This window comes from Hypanus sabinus, chromosome 6, assembly GCF_030144855.1.
Source record: "Hypanus sabinus isolate sHypSab1 chromosome 6, sHypSab1.hap1, whole genome shotgun sequence".
Classification (NCBI taxonomy): Eukaryota; Metazoa; Chordata; class Chondrichthyes; order Myliobatiformes; family Dasyatidae; genus Hypanus; species Hypanus sabinus.
This window is the reverse complement of record NC_082711.1, coordinates 174,417,949-174,439,171: the sequence shown is the minus strand read 5'-3', so window position 1 is coordinate 174,439,171 and position 21,223 is coordinate 174,417,949. Positions and strand designations below refer to the sequence as shown.

Genomic DNA, 21,223 nt, shown 5'->3' with positions numbered 1-21,223 from the left:
CTTGGGTGTTCCTCCAGTATTTTGTGTGTGCTGCTTAGAATGCTGCAGTGCCTATCAAGTAACCTCTGAGTGAAGGTTAAAGATCCCATGGTACTATTTTAAAAAGCCAGAGAATTGTCTTGATGTGTTGGTAAATATTTAGCACTCAACTAACAGTTAAAGCAGATTTATACTTGTGCATTGCATCTATGCCGTAGGGTGATATGCACCTCCCCAAAAAAGTAACTCCCGCGTTGCGGTGACACAGACCGTAACAACTGTGATTGGTCCGCATAGTAGCATCACATTTTCTCCTACGCATTTCCGGTTGCTTCCTTTCTGCCATTTCTGTACACCGATGCGAAATAGATGAACCAAATTGGCAAATCTACCTGCAGACTTGCAAAAATACTTGAAATGCATTTCCTTGTCCATGTCTCACGAAGAAGCAACAGTGGCATAGAAACCCCACCACCAGCTAGCATTTTGGCGCACACCAATGCATGCTCGCTACAGCGTAGAGCTACGCAGAAGTGAAGTTCGCAAACCTGTGTTCATGAACCACTAAGTTAATGGTAAGGCTCCATGTATGGCATAAAGGTTGGAAACCGCTAAACCCCTAGTAGGTCATTCATTTTATTGCTGGTGAGATGTTATTTGTAAATTGCTACTTTTTGATGCCACAATTGCGATTGTCTTTCAGCAAAGGTACTAAATCTTCTATGATGTTTGGGGCTAGTGATAATAGGATTGAATGTAAAAGGTGTTTGTACCTATTGTTAGATTAAAGTCTTGGCATTGACATTTTTCATTATATCCCTTTGATATGCTAATGTAAGCCTTTATTTTTGGAAGAAAGTGGGCCATTTTTTAGGTTTTCTGACATGCAAGTACATTTCTTCAGAGTTAATTTTTCAGGTGGTAGAACAGAGTGGCTGTGAAAGGAGGAGAACCAGGCAGAGTTGAGTTGAAGAATCTATTTTAACAAGATTCATTGTAAATTCAAGCATGAAGCAAGCAAGTATTACATACCATTAATTTGAAAATATATGTGCAGGGTAACAAGCAGCACAGCAGTATCAGGAGAATACTTGAATCAGCTGTTGAACAACAACAAATAACAAGTTTTCAGTCATAAACAAGTGAAAGTCTGCAGATGCGGGAAATCCAAGCAACACACAAAATGCTGAACCCTGCCGAAGGATCTCGGCCTGAAACTTTGACTGTACTTTTTTCTATAGATGCTGCCTGGCCTGCTGCATTTTGTGTGTGGCAAGTTTCTAGTCTCCACCTATGATGTCAAGTTTTGATTTTTTTTTAAATGGTTACAATACACTGTTTGTATTTTACTTTTTTAGTTTTATGTATGATTTTTTAAAAAGTGTACACTTAATCTGGTGTTAAGATTTTCATCGACGATGTTATTAGCAAGCTCATCAATGAATTTCTGTTGCTTTATGATCAGCAAATGTTCTAACCTTAATTTAAAAAAATTTCTGCAATCAGCCTGCTGAATATTCACAATTACTGTCAATTTTTATTTCGTCATAATAGATCTTTGCTTGTTTCATGATCAGTATATGCTCACTCTGCTGACAAATCCGCTCTTCCAGTGCATGATCGATCTTTATTTTTCGCTTTATGCAGTGTTTTTCCATTTTTAATTAACTTTTGTGCTACATATGTGAGGTCACTTCTTAGAACGGTCTGTGATGTGCAGAGACCTGCGCATCAGCTGGGAACCTTCCAGCACTTCGTGGAATTTTTCTGTTTGTGAAATCATGCCCAAGTTTAAATTTCTGACTTCGGTTTTTGGATTTTAGTTTTTCAGTTAAGGGGTACTCGATCTGAATTCTGTGTAACAAATGTTTTGAAATGTATTTCACAAAGTAAACACTTTGGGACATCCTGAGATTGCTATGTAATTTTTTTTGTGTTTTGCTTTAGGCTATTTGTCAGTTTCTGGATAATTCTAGATAATTCTGCGGCAGCTTGTGTCTCCGTCCACCAGTAAGAATCCTAATATCCACATACTTTATCATAAACCTAGTTATGCAGTGCCCTTTTTGTACTTTGTTAAAATGAGGGGTGTTAATATTGGGAATTGGAGAAGTTGGCAGCCAGTATTCATTTTGTGCATATCCATTTCAGATGTAGCATGAGGTTTAGGGTAGCTTTTATCTATCATCGTTTTCAATGCTGTATATATCTTGTATCCCACAGATGTATGATTTTAAGTTTCCAGATGATGCCAAGGTTTTGTGCAGAGTGAGGCAGATTGTCTAAAGCTACAGCAGGTTATCAGTCCGATGGAATGTTGGCCAGGGCATTTGTAGATGGATTTTACTCGTAGAGTAGCAAGAAATGTTGATGAACTGATACTTTGGAGTTCAAGTCTATAGATCCTGAAGATAGCATGTGGATAGATAGGGTAGTGAAGAAGGCATATGAAAATATTTTCTTCATGGGTTGGGAGAGTGAATCTAAAAGTTGGGCTGTGTTGAGATCATGATTTAAAAATATAAGGGCCTAGAGTGAAGGAGTGACGAGACAGTTACATTAAAAAAAAATACAGCAGGGCATGCTTTGGGTAGATAGGGTCCTTTCCCCATGGTATGGTTATCAAAATCTAGGATGTAGAACCTAAGATGAAATGAAGGAGTTGTAAAAGGAATCTGAAGGGCAGGTTTTTCTGGAACCTGCTGCCAGAGGAGGTTTTGGAATGTAATTGCTATGTTTGAGACAATTAGACAGTACTTGAATAAGCAAAATTTAGAAGGGTATAGATCTAATACAAACAAATGGAATGTACAAACCCCATTTCCAGAAAAGTTGGGATATTTTCCAAAATACAATTAAAAACAAAAATCTGTGCTATGTTAATTCATGTGAGCCTTTATTTAACTGACAAAAGTACAAAGAAAAGATTTTCAATAGTTTTACTGACCAACTTAATTGTATTTTGTAAATATACACTACTTTAGAATTTGATGGCTGCAACACACTCAACAAAAGTTGGGACAGAGGTATGTTTACCATTGTGTTACATCACCTTTCCTTTTAATAACACTTTTTAATCGTTTTGGAAATGATACTAATTGTAGTAGATTTGCAATTGGAAATTTTGTCCATTCTTGCTTGATAAAAGACTTCAGTTGCTCAACAGTCCGTGGTCTCCGTTGTCTGATTCTCCTCTTCATGATGTGCCATACATTATCAATAGGAGATAGATCTGGACTGGCAGCAGGCCAGTCAAGCACACGTACTCTGTGTCTACAAAGCCACGCTGTTGTAGCCCGTGCTGAATGTGGTCTGGCATTGTCCTGCTGAAATAAACATGGACGTCCCGGGAAGAGACGTTGCCTTGATGGCAACATATGTCTCTCTAAAATCCTGATATACGCCTCGGAGTCAATGGTACCTTCACATACATGCAACTCACCCATGCCGTGGGCACTGATGCACCCCCATACCATCACAGATGCTGGCTTTTGCACCTTTCGCTGATAACAATCAGGATGGTCATTTTCATCTTTGGCACAGAGAACTCGACGCCCGTTTTTTCTAAAAACTAGCTGAAATGTGGACTCATCTGACCACAGCACATGGTTCCACAGTCTTTCGGTCCATCTGAGATGAGCTTGGGCCCAGAGAACTCGCTGGCATTTCTGCATAGAATTGATGTAGGGCTTCCTCCTTGCATAATACAGTTTCAAGTTGCATTTCTGGATGCAGCGATGGACTGTGTTAAGTGACAGTGGTTTTCCACAGTACTGCTGAGCCCAGGTGGCTATAATTGTCATAGTAGCATGACAGTTTCCGAGGCAGTGCCGCCTGAGGGCTCGAAGATCACGTGCATTCAACAGTGGTTTCCGACCTTGTCCTTTATGCACTGAGATGTCTCTGAATTCTCTGAATCTTTTCACAATATTATGTACTGTAGATTTTGAAAGACCTAAATTCTCTGCAATCTTGCGTTGACAAATGTTCCTTTTGAACTAACTAACAATTCTCTCACGAATTGTGCCACGACCCATCCTTGCTTGCAAAGACTGAGCCTTTGATGGACGCGACTTTTATACCCAGTCGTGATACCTCACCTGCTAACAATTAGCCTGTTTACTGAGGCGTCTTCCAAACCGGTGTTACTTGAATATTCTGTGCACTTTACAATCTCATTTTGACTCTGTCCCAACTTTTGTTGAGTGTGTTGCAGCCATCAAATTCTAAATTTGTGTATATTTACAAAATACAATTGGTCAGTGAAACTATTGAAAATCTTTTCTTTGTACTTTTGTCAGTTAAATAAAGGTTCATGTGAATTAACATATCACAGATTTTCGTTTTTATTGCATTTTGGTAAAATCCCAACTTTTCTGGAAATGGGGTTTGTAGATGGGCAAAATAGTTAAGGCTGAAGGTTCTGTTTCTGTGCTATACAACTGTGACTGATGCACAGTAAATCCTGACATGATTTTTTTTGTTGAAACAGCAGTTGTAAAAGCTAACGATGTATTCATTGTTCATGGCAGAGGACTAATAAGGAGGAGATGGCAAACTCATTTTTATGTTGCACTTAATCATTTTGTTTTTGTTCACATTTGTGTACTGTAGAAATGACAATAAACAATCTTGACACTTAACAGAAGCATATTTTAAGTTTCAGCCTTAAATGTTAAGAGCATGTACATTAATGTCTTCTTTTCTATAAAGCAAAGACAAATAATACTGTAATATTTTGTTTAGAACTTACCCAATTTCCCTTTTGGAATATTATACAAAATTTTCTAATAATCAGAAATGCTTTAAGACGGTATGGTTTAAACAGAACAGACTAAAATATGGATGCAATCACTTTTGGGATTTTTGAAATGACTTTTTAATGTGAAAGTAACAGATATTCTTTCACTTGCAAGAGTTGTGTAGCTGGTCAACATTTTGATTATAATCTGAAGGAAAAGATGGGAGTGTATATTTCAGTACAGCAATTCTTTGGGTCGAGGGTTTGGCACTGAAAAATAGATACATAAATCAAGTACTTACGATTTTGTGATTTGCATTTTGAATAATTGGCTGAATCTACAGAAAGTAGTCAAAATTTTTTCATTGTGTGAAGAAAAAATCACATTAAATTTGTGAGAATTTAAATTCATTTAAACAAGTGTATCGGCAGGTCTGTTCTATCAGATGGATGCATTGTAATCTAAATTTAAAGTATGAATGGTTCTCTTCTGACTTTTGTCTCAATTTCACAAGCCGATTTTGTTTTGATTTTGGAGCTTGCAGTCCAGGTGCACTTTTTGGAAGTGTTGGTATTTTTGATGCTCAGGTACTGGAACCCTATCGATATTGCCTCTGCTTTGTAGATAGCTGTGAGTAGTGCAATATTGCTTATAGGGTTTCAGTGTTTGGGAACTGCAGCAAAATGGTTTACAAAGCATCGGTGAGTAGAAATGTGAGTATTTGCATCAGTGCACTTTTGCAAGGGCATATTGTTCATAGTGGTGGGAGTATCCAGTAAAATACGTACCACTAGGTTGTACAGTTATTTTGCAACCCATTTGCTTCATGCAGTCAGTCGCTCCAATGTTTACACTTGCTGCAATCTTACCCAATGGATTGTCATTAAATATGAATGACCTGTTGCCTTGGTGTACTGTTCTACGTTCTTTGACTCTATGCCATTAAGATGTCAAATTTTGAATGATTAAAGCACCAATCTATTGTGTTTGGTGACAGTAAAGGGGAAAACATCCGTATAACTGACAGAAAGGATTTGGTCCACTGGAAATAATGGTTGAAATGGGATCAAGCGCACAAATGGTGGTATGATGCTCCTGTGCTATTTTTCCAGTTGGTGGAAACAAAAAGTGTGATAATTTGCTCAACTGACTTCATGTGAACTTCCACTGGTGTGACTTTTGAGCATTGTTTCATGAAGAAGGTTGAATCAAGGTATAGTCCAGATTTTTGTGGCAGCTGTGTGAATGTGTAATACAGCCTTAGGACCAAAGCCATTTGAAAGGAATGCTGACATTACAGTCACAAACGAGAAAATCTGCAGATACTGGAAATCCAAGAAACACACACAAAATGCTTGATGAACTCGCATGCCAGGCAGCATCTATGGAAAAGAGTGCAGTGGATGTTTCAGACTGAGACTCTACATCTTGACTAAGGGTCTCAGCCCAAAACATTAACTGTACTCTTTTTCCATAGATGCTGCCTGGTCTGCAGAGTTCCGCGCCAGCATATTGTGTGTGTGACGTTACAGAGCATGTTTATTTAATTTGAGGATTTAGTGATGATCAATAGAAATGCTCATTCCTTCACAGGTGATAACATTTGTATTTGCATACACAGGAATCCTATTTGTGCACTTAACTAGCACTTGGCGTATACATTTTTTTTTGCTCATCTTTGAAATGCAGCACTCTACAAAGATCAATCACGAGGAAATCAGCAGATGCTGGAAATTCAAACAGCAACACACACAAAATGCTGGTAGAACACAGCAGGCCAGGCAGCATCTATAGGGAGAAGCGCTGTCGATGTTTCGGGCTGAGACCCTTCGTCAGGACTAACCAAAAGGAAAGATGGTAAGAGATTTGAAAGTAGAGGGGGGAGGGGGAAATGCGAAATGATAGAAGACCGGAGGGGGTGGGATGAAGCTAAGAGCTGGAAAGGTGATTGGCAAAAGTGATACAGAGCTGGAGAAGGGAAAGGATCATGGTACGGGAGGCCTCAGGAGAAAGAAAGGGGGAAGGGAGCACCAGAAGGAGATGGAGAACAGGCAAACAACTAAATATGTCAGGGATGGGGTAAGAAGGGGAGGAGGGGCATTAATGGAAGTTAGAGAAGTCAATGTTCATGCCATCAGGTTGGAGGCTACCCAGCCGGTATATAAGGTGGTGTTCCTCCAACCTGAGTTTGGATTCATTTTGACAATAGAGGAGGCCATGGGTAGGCATATCAGAATGGGAATGGGACGTGGGATTAAAATGTGTGGCCACTGGGAGATCCTGCTTTTTAGACAATTGACAATAGGTGCAGAAGTAGACCATTCGGCCCCTCGAGTCTGCACCGCCATTCTGAGATCATGGCTGATCATTCACTATCAATTCCCAGTCCCTGCCTTGTCCGCATATCCCTTGATTCCCCTATCCATCTTATATCTATCTAGCTCCTTCTTGAAAGCATTCAGAGAATTGGCCTCCACCATCTTCCGAGGCAGTGCATTCCACACCTCCACAACTCTCTGGGAGAAGAAGTTTTTCCTCAACTCTGTTTTAAATAACTGACCTCTTATTCTCAATCCATGCCCTCTGGTACTGAACTCTCCCAACATCTGGAACATATTTTCTGCCTCAATCCTATCAAATCCTTTAATTATCTTAAACGTTTCAATCAGATCCCCTCTCAATCTCCTCAATTCCAGTGTGTACAAGCCCATTCTCTCCAACCTCTCTGCGTAAGACAGCCCTGCCATCCCAGGAATCAACCTAGTGAATCTACGCTGCACTTCCTCAATTGCCAGAATGTCATTCCTTAAATCTGGAGACCAAAACTGTAAACAATATTCCAGGTGTGGTCTCACCAGGGCCCTGTACAAATGCAAAAGGACATCCTTGCTCTTGTACTCAATTCCCCTTGTAACAAAGGCCAACATTCCATTTGCCCTCTTCACTGCCTGTTGCACTTGCTCATTCACCTTCATTGACTGATGAACTAGGACTCCTAGGTCTCTTTGCATTTCTCCCTTACCTAACTCTACACCGTTCAGACAATACACTGCCTTCTTGTTCCTGCTTCTAAGGTGGATAACTTCACATTTATTCACATTGAATGACATCTGCCAAGTATCTGCCCACTCACTCAGCCTATCCAAGTCTCCCTGTATTCTCCTAACATCCTCTTCGCATGTCACACTGCCACCCAGTTTAGTATCGTCAGCAAACTTGCTGATATAGTTTTCAATGCCCTCATCTAAATCGTTGACTTGTTCCATTTACAAGGATAAGTGCCAGGAGGGAGTTTACAACTTGTTCCGTTTACAAGGATAAGTGCCACCGATCTCCCTCCTATCACTTATCCTTGTAAACGGAACAAGTGCTACACCTGCCCTTACACCTCCTCCCTCACCACCATTCAGGGCCCCACACAGTCCTTCCAGGTGAGGCGACACTTCACCTGTGAGTCGGCTGGTGTGGTATACTGCATCTGGTGTGGCCTTTTATATATTGGTGAGACCCGACGCAGACTGGGAGACCATTTCACTGAACACATACACTTGGTCCGCCAGAAAAAGCAGGATCTCTCAGTGGCCACACATTTTAATTCCATGTCCCATTCCCATTCTGATATGTCTATCCATGGCCGCCTCTATTGTCAAAATGAATCCAAACTCAGGTTGGAGGAACAACACCTTGTATACCGGCTGGGTAGCCTCCAACTTGATGGCATGAACATTGACTTCTCTAACTTCTGTTAATGCCCTTCCTCCCCTTCTTACCCCATCCCTGACATAATTAGTTGTTTGCCTGTTCTCCATCTCCCTCTGATGCTCTCCACCCCCCCCCCCTTCTCCTGAGGCCTCCCGTCCCATCATTCTTTCCCTTCTCCAGCTCTGTATCACTGTTACAAATCACCTTCCTAGCTCTTAGCTTCATCCTACCCCCTCCGGTCTTCTATCATTTCGCATTTCCCCCTACCCCTCTACTTTAAAATCTCTTACTATCTTTCCTTTCAGTTAGTCCTGACGAAGGGTCTCGGCCTGAAACGTCGACATCGCTTCTCCCTATAGATGCTGCCTAGCCTGCTGTGTTCTACCAGCATTTTGTGTGTGTTACTCTACAAAGATACAGCTTTCTTTCTGTAACACTTCTCAATATCACTATAAATTCTATGCTTAAATCACTGAAAATAAGATAAAACCTTAGCTTTTCTGTCTTTTGGAATGAGAGCAGGTGTTGATCTGCAGTTTGTGATGGGTCTTTAGAGCAGTGCTTGTGTTATTTCCCAGGAATATGTGGTGGGTTTAGCTGAAAATATTAAGTGACATAGCCCGAAGTTTGGTAGTGTTATTCATTACCACACAGTTTTTAATGGAGTTTGATCTCAGAATCCAAGCCCTGGTGTTGTTCACCTTTATCTGTTTCCAAAAGGGATCTCTATTCAGCCCTTTTGGAGAGCAGAAGCACAGTGTTAGATTCCTCCAAAGGGTATATTCTAGAACTTGCTCAAATGGTTCTAGGGATGCATTAGATAGAGATAGTTTGATACTTTATTGACCCCAAAGAAAATTGGTGTCACTGTAGCATTACAAGTGCACAGAGCTACAATATTAGAAGAGAAATAAGAAAGAATAAAAAATAATTTGCCTCAAACAGTCTACCAGGAGGGGGTCATAGGTTGAATCATTATAGAGCCTAATGGCCAAGGATAAGAATGTAAGAATGACCTCGTAGTGCTCTTTGTAGCAACACAATTGTCTTAGTCTGTTACTAAAAGTGCTCCTCTGTTCAGTCAAGGTGGCATACAGAGGATGAGAAACATTGTCCAGGATTTTCTGCAGGGACCTTTGTTCTACCACAGCCTTCAGTGTGTCCGATTACTCCAAAGGACCCCAGTCTCCTCAGGAAGTAGAGTCAAATTAATACCGGAAGGGATGAGTATTTTCTGTTGTAATCTGAGTGGAGCAGATCAAGTTTGCTCTTGAACTCTTGGAAGATCTTGTGTCACAGGTAAACAGTTCTAATGTAAAAACAGGACAATGCAAGTATTTTTGTGGAGCAAGGCAGGGTAATTTGTAAATTAATTGATTCCTTGAAAATTGGGGAAACATTGGATTAGAGAGACTGCTGTTGTTTTGTGGTTTTATTTGCTTAAACATCAAAACTTTGGAAGCATTATCCCTTCTGCATTGTATCAAGGGAGACCTGGGTTTCAATTTCAAATAATAATTGGATCGGCCCTGAACATTTGGTTTTCCAAAAGCACTAACTTTTTTTTGAATAATTGAAGATTACTGAATAATTTATATTTTGTATTATGCAGAACCCAAGAAGAGCAACATAAATGGCTTTGTCTAATTAAAAGAGATTTCCTGTTCTTGCATGTCACAATGTAATAAAGTTGATTTAGAATAAATTTGGCTAAGATCAGTAATTAAGAACCTTGGTTTCTTTCAGCGTTTATAGGTGTTGTATCAATGAAAGTTGTTTTATAGCAGCTATGAGTATATGAACTAATTGAAAGGTATGAGTTAAAGTTTTTAATACTGATTAATTTTAATTGGCATTTTGTTTGGCAGCAGACGACCTGTTCAGAGTTAGTAGTAGTCTGCTTTTTACCAACCAAAACCTGATGATAGCTGTTTTATTAACTAGTAGATCAACAAACCAACTTAATGTTTTTTTTCCTAAGTTTCTGGCTTTATTTCAAAATATGACTTACTGGTTTAGTAAAGTCTCAGCACCATTGATCACATTCTGCTTATTTGGAGTGTAAACATGGATGTTTTGCATCTTTCTGATGCTTATGCCGATTCATTAAAGGAAACTTTTCCTAGCATTAGTTAAGTCCAAATATCTACTTTATGATACATGGCATATGGAATCATAGCTTGGTCTACAAGTAGGGCTGTTTACTCTTGAGCTATTTGATTTGGGGTTCACGTCAAATTTAGGATGTGAGATTTGGGTTGGAGGTTAAATGGGGAATAATGTTGGCATTCATTCCAGAGGATGCAATCAGTTAAAGTACTGTCGGCCCTCCTTATCCACAAGTTCCGCATGCGTGAATTCAACCAACCGCGAATTGAGAAAACCCAGAAGTGCTCTTCCAGCGCTCGTTCTGCAAGCATGTACAGACTTTTTCTTGTCATTACTCCCTAAACATTGCAGTATAACAACTATTTACATAGCATTTACATTACTTGTAATACCTAATGCAATATAGAGATGATTTAAAGTATACAGGAGGATGTGCGTAGGTTATCGTGGATCGGAATAAAAAAATCAGAAGTTCTCGTTCTCTTACTAAGCGAACAGCTATATCCAGTATTATTTAGCATCAGTCAAATGTTTGTCTTAGTGGATAGTATATATTTTACCTTTCTGTGCATGTAAAACACTTAAGAAACGTATGTATTTCAATAATTAAACCACTGCGTTGCTTTGAAATGATTGTAGTTTTCATCAAGGCAGGGCCTTTCTCACTTTATCCTTTAAAATTGTTCTGATCGTTGACCGACTGTAGCCTAATGCTTTTCTAATGACCGATGGTGCTTCACCTCTTTCTGATTGCTTTAATAATTCCGTTTTATTTTCAGTTGTGATCGCGATTATTTTCGTGAACAGAAACACTGGATTCAGAGCTCTGCTGGGTCCTAAGGACCACCGCACTGAGCCAGTTTAAATAAGGGACTTGATCATCCACGTTTTTTGGTATCTGCGAAGGGTCCTGGAACCAATCCCTCACGGATGAAGAGGGCTGACTGCATTGAGGAATCTTTAGTAACCATCTGAGTGGTCGTTCTGGGCCTTTATTTTTTGATACCCAAAGAGATGCCTCCTTTAACAGTACTGCTCTGAAATACCTGACCTCTTGCGTGTTTCTGTCATAGAACAATGTTTCCGCCATTTTCATGCAGTGGGGTGGAGGGGAAATTTGTTAAATCTGGCTGGATAACTAAAGTGCATGTTGACATTTTGGTTTTTTTTTGAATGGATGGGATGGCTGAACAGCTGTTCATACTCTGGGTCCTGTACTTCCTGCTAAATAACAATGGTATTTAATTTCTGTTCTGCTCATGTGAAACTCTGCCTGAGGTTTACCTACAGTAGCTCAAAATATTCTTTGTGGAAAATAATGATAATAGATTTTGGCCTCAATTGTTTCCTGTTTTTCTGGAAGAGGAGGAAATCACAGCTGAAACCAATGAATGATTTTTATTTTATTATTGGATTCCTTTTCTGTGGAATGGAGTAAGTAATGTAGACTTTAATCGGATGCCCATCTTGATCCTTTCTCTTGTCGAGGACTCTGGGCCTGAGGTTTAGAAGAACTGTCAGACAAAATGATTGCTAAAATTGCTTCTCCGGTTTACAAGCATTTCCATTGTATTAATGTCAAAAGTCTACTAGAAAATCATCCCTTAAACCCGAGTGTCATCTTAGGCCAGTTATAATATTTTCAAATGAAGCAAATTGTGGTTGAATAGCCCATTTAAAGACAGGAGCCGTAGTTTTATTCAAATTGACTAAGTAATATTGCCCCTTTAAGTTTAAAATGCTGCGTTTTAGAAATTGAAATCTCAAAAAAATGGTGGAAATCCTTGTACAAATACATTGTAGCATGCAACTTTCGCGATATGATGCAAATATGTTGCAGCCCTTAAGGCATCAAACGCAAATGTGTCATCTCAAGTATACTTTGTAACTAAGTTTGTAGGGTTTCTGATCTAGTGGTATCCTTTAATCAACATTCTGTCTAGTCTTTAAGAATAAACAGTTGAATAATCTACCTGGGAGATTCTGGGAAAACCTACTTGCAAGTTTGTACAGTCAAGAAAGAAATGCTATCTATATACTGTATTTCTGTGGGTTCATCTATCAAAACAGTGAGTTGTCCTTTGCCTTAATCTTTCTTGCTTTTGATTTGTGTTCTGTGTACTTAGTTTAATTTAAAAGATCTGAGAATGACATCATTCTTCACCTTTTTTTGATCTCCCGTGTATAATACTGTAATGTTCCCTGGATTCTCCTTCAGGACGAGGGAGACCCAAAGCAGAACAAGAACAATGGTTTCCTTTCTTCACATTCCCTGACTGGAAGTTCTTTGCCAAGCAAAGAATGAGCTACCCAGGAGAATCTTATTTTTGAGATGTGCTCACATTCATGATGAGCATGGTACCACCATTTCAAAAATGTGTTTTGAGTCTTTTGAGTCACAGCAAATGGCCTGTGACTGAGGTGGGGGTTTGGAGTGTCTCTTCCTGTTCATAGTTAGAAGAAAGCTCAAATCCCACACCCAAGACTTGGTTTGGTTGCAATTCTGTGCTTTAATATCATAGATTAATTTGAACTCCCATCTCGAGTGAATATAAAATATATGCTTTCAAAGATGAAATATAGGATGCTTATTACTGATTTGACTAGTCCATATTCATAGAGGAAGCTATTGTGTAACATGCAGTCCTTGACAGAAGACTCATTTGAATTCACTGGTAAGGGTATACTCTTAATAATAGCAAATTTCATCCTCCTTTACAGTCTTCATCTAGTGTTACTGACATTGAGAACAGCAGTACTTTCATCTGTCTGCTTTGCCATTGAGGTCTTTGATTTGGATCATGATTTGTCAGGAGCCCAACAAACCATTTGCCATTACAACCACATGTGAAGCATTCAACAGTTCTCGATTCTAGCTTTCATTCATACTTCATCAAATTTGTGGCCTGTAGAGGTCCACATTTGGTCTAGCTTTGTTTTATTCTTGTAGTTGGAGAACTTGTTATTGCAAATTGTTCACTGTATTCTATGCATTTCAAGTGTTTAATTTAAAAAAGATATTTAATTGGATGTGAAGCCTTCCTCGAATACTGTATAAAATTGTCTCTCTTGTACATTGTGTTCACTTGTAACAGGTGAACTCAGTCTGGTCGCTAAACAGCAGCTGAGTTGTATTTCTGCCACAACTGGAATGAGTTACCTGTCATAGGTTACTGCAGTGTGGGTACTTGAAACTTGCTTGTCCACTGGGATAGGAGAATGATCCAGAATTCCAGTACAGTACTTCGCATGTCAAGGAAATGCATTTTTGAAGGAAAAATAGAATGTATTCACTTGCTAGGGAAATTATACAATTCACAGCTTAAGTTGGAATTCTATAAATGGGAGTGAGTCTCTGGATAGTTAAAATGATGAGAAAAAAAACAGGTGTTTAGTGAACAATAAATTTTATGACAGCAGTTCCTTAGGGCTTTCAGTAGTTTAAATGCTGGCAGATTAACTACATGTCTGTGGTTCCACGAATACACTTGAGGGCATTAGGCATCAACAGAAAAATGTGACTGGCAGGCACTGACATGTTTTACTGTTGACTCCTAGTAAGTTCATTCTTGGCTAGGAGGCTGCATAACTTTTTGAGCCAGCTTAAGTTTAATAATTGTATTTTTAGATTATTGTCAATGTCATGGATATTTAAGACACTGACATTAAGTCATTTTTATTCACATCTGGGAAAAGTGTTAATGGTACAGTAGAATTTGTTTCCCATTTCTAATTGCCTTCTGCTAAAGATGGTGGGCGGCTACCCTGAAGTGCTGTTGATTCTCTCCAGGTATTTTAACTCCAGGTATTGTTAAAGAGAAGACCCTTGATTTAGACTTGGCAATGGTGAAGGACAAAATACATATTTAAGAATGTAATTTGACCTTTTCTACTTGCCTGTGGTGGTGTTTCCATCCACCACCTGCCCCTGTTGTTGGTGGATATGCTGTTGAAGTAGCCTTGAGTAATGAGTAACAGTGAATGGTACACATGACAGCCATGGCAGTTTTGTTTTAGGGGAATAAATTTTTAGGATTAATCTGTAGCCAATAAAGCAGGCTACTTTTTGGAAGGTCTTGAGATGCACTCATCTAGGTAGGTAGAGTATTCTTTCATGCTGATGTTGCTCATTAAGAGTTCTGGAAATTGGAGTCTGAGCTCCTTTTAGCCATTATATTTATGGCTGGTTCATTTTGGGTTCCTTTGAACATTCATACAGTCCTGGCTGTTAATGACCAGTGCCTTGCTATTGAGATAGAACAACAAAGGTTGGTGAGTAAACTATCATCATTACTTGGCGCTGAGATTAGTATCTGGATAATGTCCAAGTTGTTTCTGTGCAAGTTGATGTTGGATGCATCAATTTTTAGTCATTTAATGGAAGGCAATCAATGAAGTTGATCGCCTAAAGCAGAGGCGATTGGCATACAATAATAACTTCCTAATAATGCTAGATATCACCAGCCAGTGGAGAGTTTTATCCAGGCTGTCTAATGCAACATTTGTCATGAAGGGTGCATTTTGGGCATTTTCACCCTTCCTCTAGAACTTAGCTTTAATCTCTGCTTGGATCCTAAATATCTGGGCAAAATTTAGATTTGAGTTTTGTAAATGGGTCCTGCTTAATAACTGTTGGTACAGCCTGTCATCTTGTGGCTGAGTTGGTGCCAGTGTTGAAAATACTGGGAAAAGAAACATTGTATTCAGACAGTTACTTTTGTAGGCTGATAAATTTGCGACATTTAAAAAAAAACAGACACGAGTGAACAAAGAGTTATAGGCTACTTTGGAGAGAATGACTAGATTGACTGAGTACATTAAAAGATTATCACATTGTGGGTCAAAGTGCATGTACTGTGCTGTACTATTTTGTTCTATTATACCATAACAACATAGCAGGATTAGACAATTTTGCCCTGCTCTGTCATTCAACCATGGTTGATTTGTTTTCCCCCTCAACCCTATTTTCGTCTTCTGCCTATTTCTTTTGATGCCAGGACAAACCAAGAACCTCTCAACCTCCACTTTAATTATCCTCAATCATTTGTAGCAATGAATTCCACAGATTCACTGCCTGTCTGGCTAAAGAAATTCCTCCTCATCTCTCTTCTGAAGGGATAACCTTCTATCATATATTGCCATTTCATTCCCACAATCATTCTGTTAAACCTCCTCTGGACACTCTCTAATGGCAGCACATTCTTAAATATGGGGCCCAAAACTGTTCATAATACTGCAAATTTTGTTTGTTTCCCAAGCACCATAGTAATAGTGACTACATTCACTTCTATCTCTGATGCTCTCAAATTTCTGGCTTGCTGCTGGTGTCTTCTACATTGAAGGCTAAAGGCAAAATACTTGTTCAATTTGTTCACCATCTAGTATCTTCAATACTAACCAGGGATTTGTCCGAGTATGTAGCATTTGGTTCTTTGGCAAAGAAGTGTGAGGGATTATTAATGGGTTATAATTTTAACCTCTTGTGTCATCAATTCATTGGCCAAAGTCCAGTTCCAGCCAGTATTATATCCATTGCAGTATTAAATGAAATCTTCCAAGATTGGATCATGCCGGATGAGGCAGTTCATGATGAAATTTCTGCTGGTTTAATTGGTGTATTGATTAGATCAGTTGAAGAGATGATTAGCAACTTGATTTGAAACACTTTTCCAGTTGCTAAATCTGCATGTCTTGCAAGCAGTGGGGCTTTAATGCAACGTGATTTCAAAATTACTTTTTAAATTGCCATTCCATTTTGTTTTTGAAATGCTCATGTATTTCAAGTCACTGGATCTACTGAAGTCATCTTGAAGAGAAGTTGTCAAGTTGAATTCTTACTGGTCTGGTGTTTTATGGACCCTGTAGAATTAATTTGGTACACGCAGCAAGAAATAATCCCTCATACAGTGGTTGTAGATGGTCTGTTGGGTGAGGAGACAGTAATGGCAGCAAAGCCATTTTGGTATTTTTAAATGTTATTTTTTCCTTCTATTTAGTTCCAGAAGGCAGAGTCTGATCTGAATTATATTGAACACAAACTAGAATTTGAAATTGTGAATAATCTTCCAGAGAACAGAACACAACAGGTACTGTAGTTGTCTTACCAAGTGTTAATTGTGGGGGAGTCATTCCACTTTGCTGATTTTCTGTAGACTACTTCATTTTCATTTGGTTTTATTTTGTAAATATTTGCCTTTTCAAATGAAAAGGAGTGTCCTTGGCAAATGGCAACAGATTACAAGCCTGAATCCAACAAAGTGTATCAGTTGTTTAATGTACTTGCAGTGTTAACCTGACAATCCTTCGGTATTTCATAAACAACATTTTCATAGGTTCAAGTGCATGTCCTGACAAGAAGCTATACTTAATTGTAAAATGTCCTGAAGCACTAGCTTTAACCGATTTGCTGTATATATTTGATGTTCTTTCATATTTTTAAAAATGATGTGTTTGTCATCAAATTGAAAGGGCAAGTTTTCTTTTATTAATTTGCTGCTTTTCTGTAGCCATGTGAAATCTAAAGAACTTTGAAGTTGGGGTTCCCTGATCTGTATCAACTCAAAAATATCAGCCCTCTGTAACAGTGCTTTATTTTTTTTTCTCTCTATCTTTGATCTCATTAGGTTACAACAAAATCCCCAATGTTATGTGATTCCTTTATGTAATACAGACTGGGTAATTGTATCTTTTACATTTTGGACCCATGTTGTAGGAAAATCCAATCAAACTGCTAGAGCAACTGAAGGTAATAAAGTCACGGTATCGTGAGTTATGTGAAGAAGCAGATCGGATCGCAATAGAGCGTAAAGAATCAGTAGACTTCATCCGTACAAAACTTGCCACCACATTGCAGTTAGTACAAAAGCTGCAGAGTCAAAGCGACCTGAAGGTAACTCTTTGTAATCTTCTCTTAAGATTGACCTTATTTTGGGAGGTAGACAGTTTATAGAAAGATTGAACTTGAGCAAATAAGAGAAAATCTGTAGATGCTGCAAATCAAAGCATCACACACAAAATGCTGGAGGAACTCAGCAGGCCAGACAGCATCTATGGAAAAGAGTACAGTTGACGTTTCATGATGAAACCCTTCAGCAGGATTGGAGAATAAAAGATGAGATTTAAATGGCTGGAGGGGGAGTGTTAGGAGAAACCCAACGTGATAGGTGAAACTGGGAGGAGGAGGGGTGAAGTAAAGAGCTGGGAAGCTGATTGGTGAAAGAGATAGAGGGCTGGAGAAGTGGGAATCTAATAAGAGGACAGAGGCCCTGGAAGAATGAAAGGGGGGGTGGGAAGGAAAAGAAAGAGTACCAGAGAGGAGGCAACAGGTAGGCTAGGAGATATGGTGAGAGTGAAAATGGGATGGGGAATGGTAGGGGGCATTACCAGAAATTTGAGAAATCTTTGTTCATGCCATCAGGTTGGAGGCTAGCCAGACGAAATATAAGGTGTTCCTTCTACCCGAGTGTGGCCTCATCGCAACAGTAGAGGAGGCTGTGGATTGACATATCAGAATGGGAAATGAAATTAAAATGGCTGACCACTAGATTACCTGCTGCTTCTGGTGGAGGGGGCGTAGGTGCTTGGCGAAGCAGTCTCCTAATCTACATTGGGTCTCAATATACAAGAGGCCACACCAGGAGTAGTGGATACAATAGATGACCCCAACAGACTCACAGGTGAAGTGTATTTTCACCAGGAAGGACTGTGTGTAACTCTGAATGGTAGTGAGGGAGGAGGTGTAAGGCCAGGTGCAACACTTGCAAGGGTAAGGGGCAGGAGGGAGAGATATGAATGGACAAGGGAGTTGCGTAGGGAGCGATCTCTGTGGAAAGTATTAAGTGGGCTGGAGGGAAAGGTGTGCTTGATGTTGGGATCCTGTTGGAGATGGTGGAAGTTCCAGAGGATTATGTGTTGGATGTGGAATCTGGTGGGGTGGTAGGTGAACTAGCGCAAGATATTTTTGTCCTTTGGAAAAGAAGTTGCATTGCCACTCAGTGTTGCATAAATTGTGAGAATTTGGTATAATGTTCTGGCAGGTGTAACCTGACCTTGTTTTTTTATTTATTTTGTTTAACTGACAATAATATATGTTTGTATTGCACCTTTTATGATGGAAAATAAAAAAAATGAAAAAGCGAAACTCAAGAGTGGAATTCCGGAGCTTTACTGGTGAAGCACACCCAAGATGTTCAAATAAACAACACAGAAAAATAAAATCCAGAATGTGAAATCTATTTATATCAACATTTGGTTGACTTCTTTAATTTTACCAGTCCTGTCCCCTGACAGAAGATGAGCAATGGGCTATACAGAATGTTATGAAGTCAGAGACTTTGCCTGGAGTAGACCCATGTGAGGTAAGCCATGCTTTCTTGTTGTGCTGTTATTAATTGCTTACTCCTTCCTTGATTGTAATTATTTAATTATTAGTTTCAGATGAATGTTTTGGGTAAAATTAACCTTTTTAAAAGGAGCTTTTTAAATTCTGCTGTTTTATGCAGGTGGCTTAATTGCTGTTCACTTGATTTTGGACTTCTTCCAGCTATCGCTTCATTCAGACACTGGCGGTATCTGCAGTTAAATCCAGAAAATTTCTGACTAACTCCTCAGTTGTATAAAATTCAAATGAACTAATCTGCTAATTTATCATTGCATAGGTTGGATGGATAGTTCTTATTTTGTAATATTTGATTTATCATCCTTGGTTCATAGGAAGTTACCTTCCTGTATTGAAACAGTGTCTGAATGTAAAAGTGTTCTGATTTTCAAAATCTGCAATGCTTACAACTAATGTTTCTAGAGTTTGACTGTTTTTTCTGGGAGTAGCAAGTAACTTTTTGCAAATCTTTCTCTTCTCTTTTGGAGTGTTCCCATTTTGGGAGGGGAATGTTGTTTTTCACATTTGTATTTTTGATCAGCAACTGAGTAGGTAATCAGTTCAGAGTTTGGAATTGAATGCCAGATGTCTTAATATTAAGTGGCATCACTGCTTGCAGGCACGCCCACATATTCATGAATCCTCCGTCTCAGTTGAAAGATGGGTGAGTTAGTGTGGAACATTTTTCTCCAGAACTAGAGAGAAAGCCTTTTTTTTTGTTAAAAGGGACCGTGTTTTGCTAGACTCTATTAAAATGCAACATAATCAATTTAAAATTTATAAATAACAGATTACAGAAAGGTGCCTCAGAGCACTGGTAAATAGTTTTATTGTTACATGTGCTGATGTGGTGAAAAGCTTGCAGTTTATACAGATCAATTCATTACTATAATGCATTGAATTACAGAGAAAGTATGGTAGATAATAAGATGCAGGGTTACAATGAGATAGATTGTAATGTCAAGAGTCAATCCATTCGGAGACCATTCATTAAGGCTGATTTATACTTGTGCATATGGGCGATGCCGCAGCCTACGCCATAGCCCTGATTTTCATTTCTGCGTTGCTCTACGCTGTAGTGAGCATGCGTTGGTGTGCACCAAAACGCTCGTTGGTGATGGGGTTTCTATGCCACTGAGTTTCTTTGAGAGATGTGGATGAGGGGATGCATTTCAAACATTTTCGCATGTCGGCAGGTAGATTTGATGATTTGGTTATCTATTTTGTATCGGTGTACGTACAGCCTACAAACTTGGCGGAGAAGCGGCAACGGGAAATGCGTAGGAGGAAATGTGATGCTACCAAGCGGACCAATCATAGTTGTTGCGGTCTGCGTTGCCGTGACGTGTGAGTAACTTTTCTGGAGAGGTGCACGTCACTCTACGGCATAGGGCACAGTGTAGGTACGGCGTAGGGTACGCGATACCTACAGCGTAGATGCGACACAGAAGTATAAATCAACCTCAAGTCTTAACAACAGGTTAGAAGGTGTTGAGTCTGGTAATGTGTCCCTTCAGGTTTTTGTATCTTCTGCCCATTGAGGGATGGTGGGAGAAGGGGGGGAATGTATGAGATGGATGGTCTTTGATTAAGCTAGTTACTTTACTGAGGTAGTGAGAAGTGTAGACCATTATTAGATGTTTGGGGCTTTGACTCTCTGTGGGTTCTTTCAATCACAGGCAGAGTGGTTGCCATACTAAGCCACAATCCATCCAGATATTTTTGATGTGTACAATAATCAGTTGATTGGTGTAGCAAAACTATTTTGATTACTTTAACGAAACATAAATAATTGTACTTTGACAGGAATCCTGTGCAGTGCCTCAATCACCACAGCAGCTGGGAGGTAAGTATAGGGATAAGGTAATGAATTTTTAAAAAAATCATTGCTGCCAGATAGTTAACGATGTTCTTCAGTTCCTACCCTTTCACTTCACGTCCCCTCCCCTGCCTCAATCCCAAACTCCAGGTATTAAGGAGAACTGTCCTAGAACTGTAACTTTCACCATGAAGATTTAAATTTTTTGCATACTTCAGTCATTCAGGTGTAGAATCAGGGAAGCCAGTCCTGGTTTCTCCATGACACAAAATGGCATGTTGTCTGGTTGAGTGCCAAGCTCTGCAGAGAATATTGGCTTAGGGTATTGGATATTCTTGAGGCAGAAAACCACAAATAAATAAAATAAAAGTTTTCCAGTTGTGTTTTTTTTTCAACAGTGGAATTTGTTTTTCTGAATTACTAATTACTTAATTTCTAAAATTAACTATTTTGCATAAATGTGAAAGCCATACATTCTTTTAATTTTGCAGCCTC

The 21,223-nt window shown here is 39.2% G+C and overlaps 1 protein-coding gene across 4 annotated transcripts in view; it reads left to right on the top strand.

Moving 5' to 3' along the window:
- The window catches only part of ska2 (spindle and kinetochore associated complex subunit 2), a 35,194-nt gene that overhangs the window by 10,588 nt on the left and 3,383 nt on the right, over positions 1-21,223 (top strand). For 2 of the 4 annotated variants that reach the window (XM_059973609.1, XM_059973608.1), the window contains 4 exons: positions 16,529-16,618; positions 17,245-17,421; positions 18,806-18,889; positions 20,716-20,755. In XM_059973609.1, coding sequence (XP_059829592.1) covers positions 16,529-16,618; positions 17,245-17,421; positions 18,806-18,889; positions 20,716-20,755 — 391 coding nt within the window. Of the gene's footprint in view, positions 1-5,395; positions 5,435-16,528; positions 16,619-17,244; positions 17,422-18,805; positions 18,890-20,715; positions 20,756-21,223 lie in introns of those variants that run through there. The other 2 variants (XM_059973611.1, XM_059973610.1) reach the window with 2 other exon arrangements.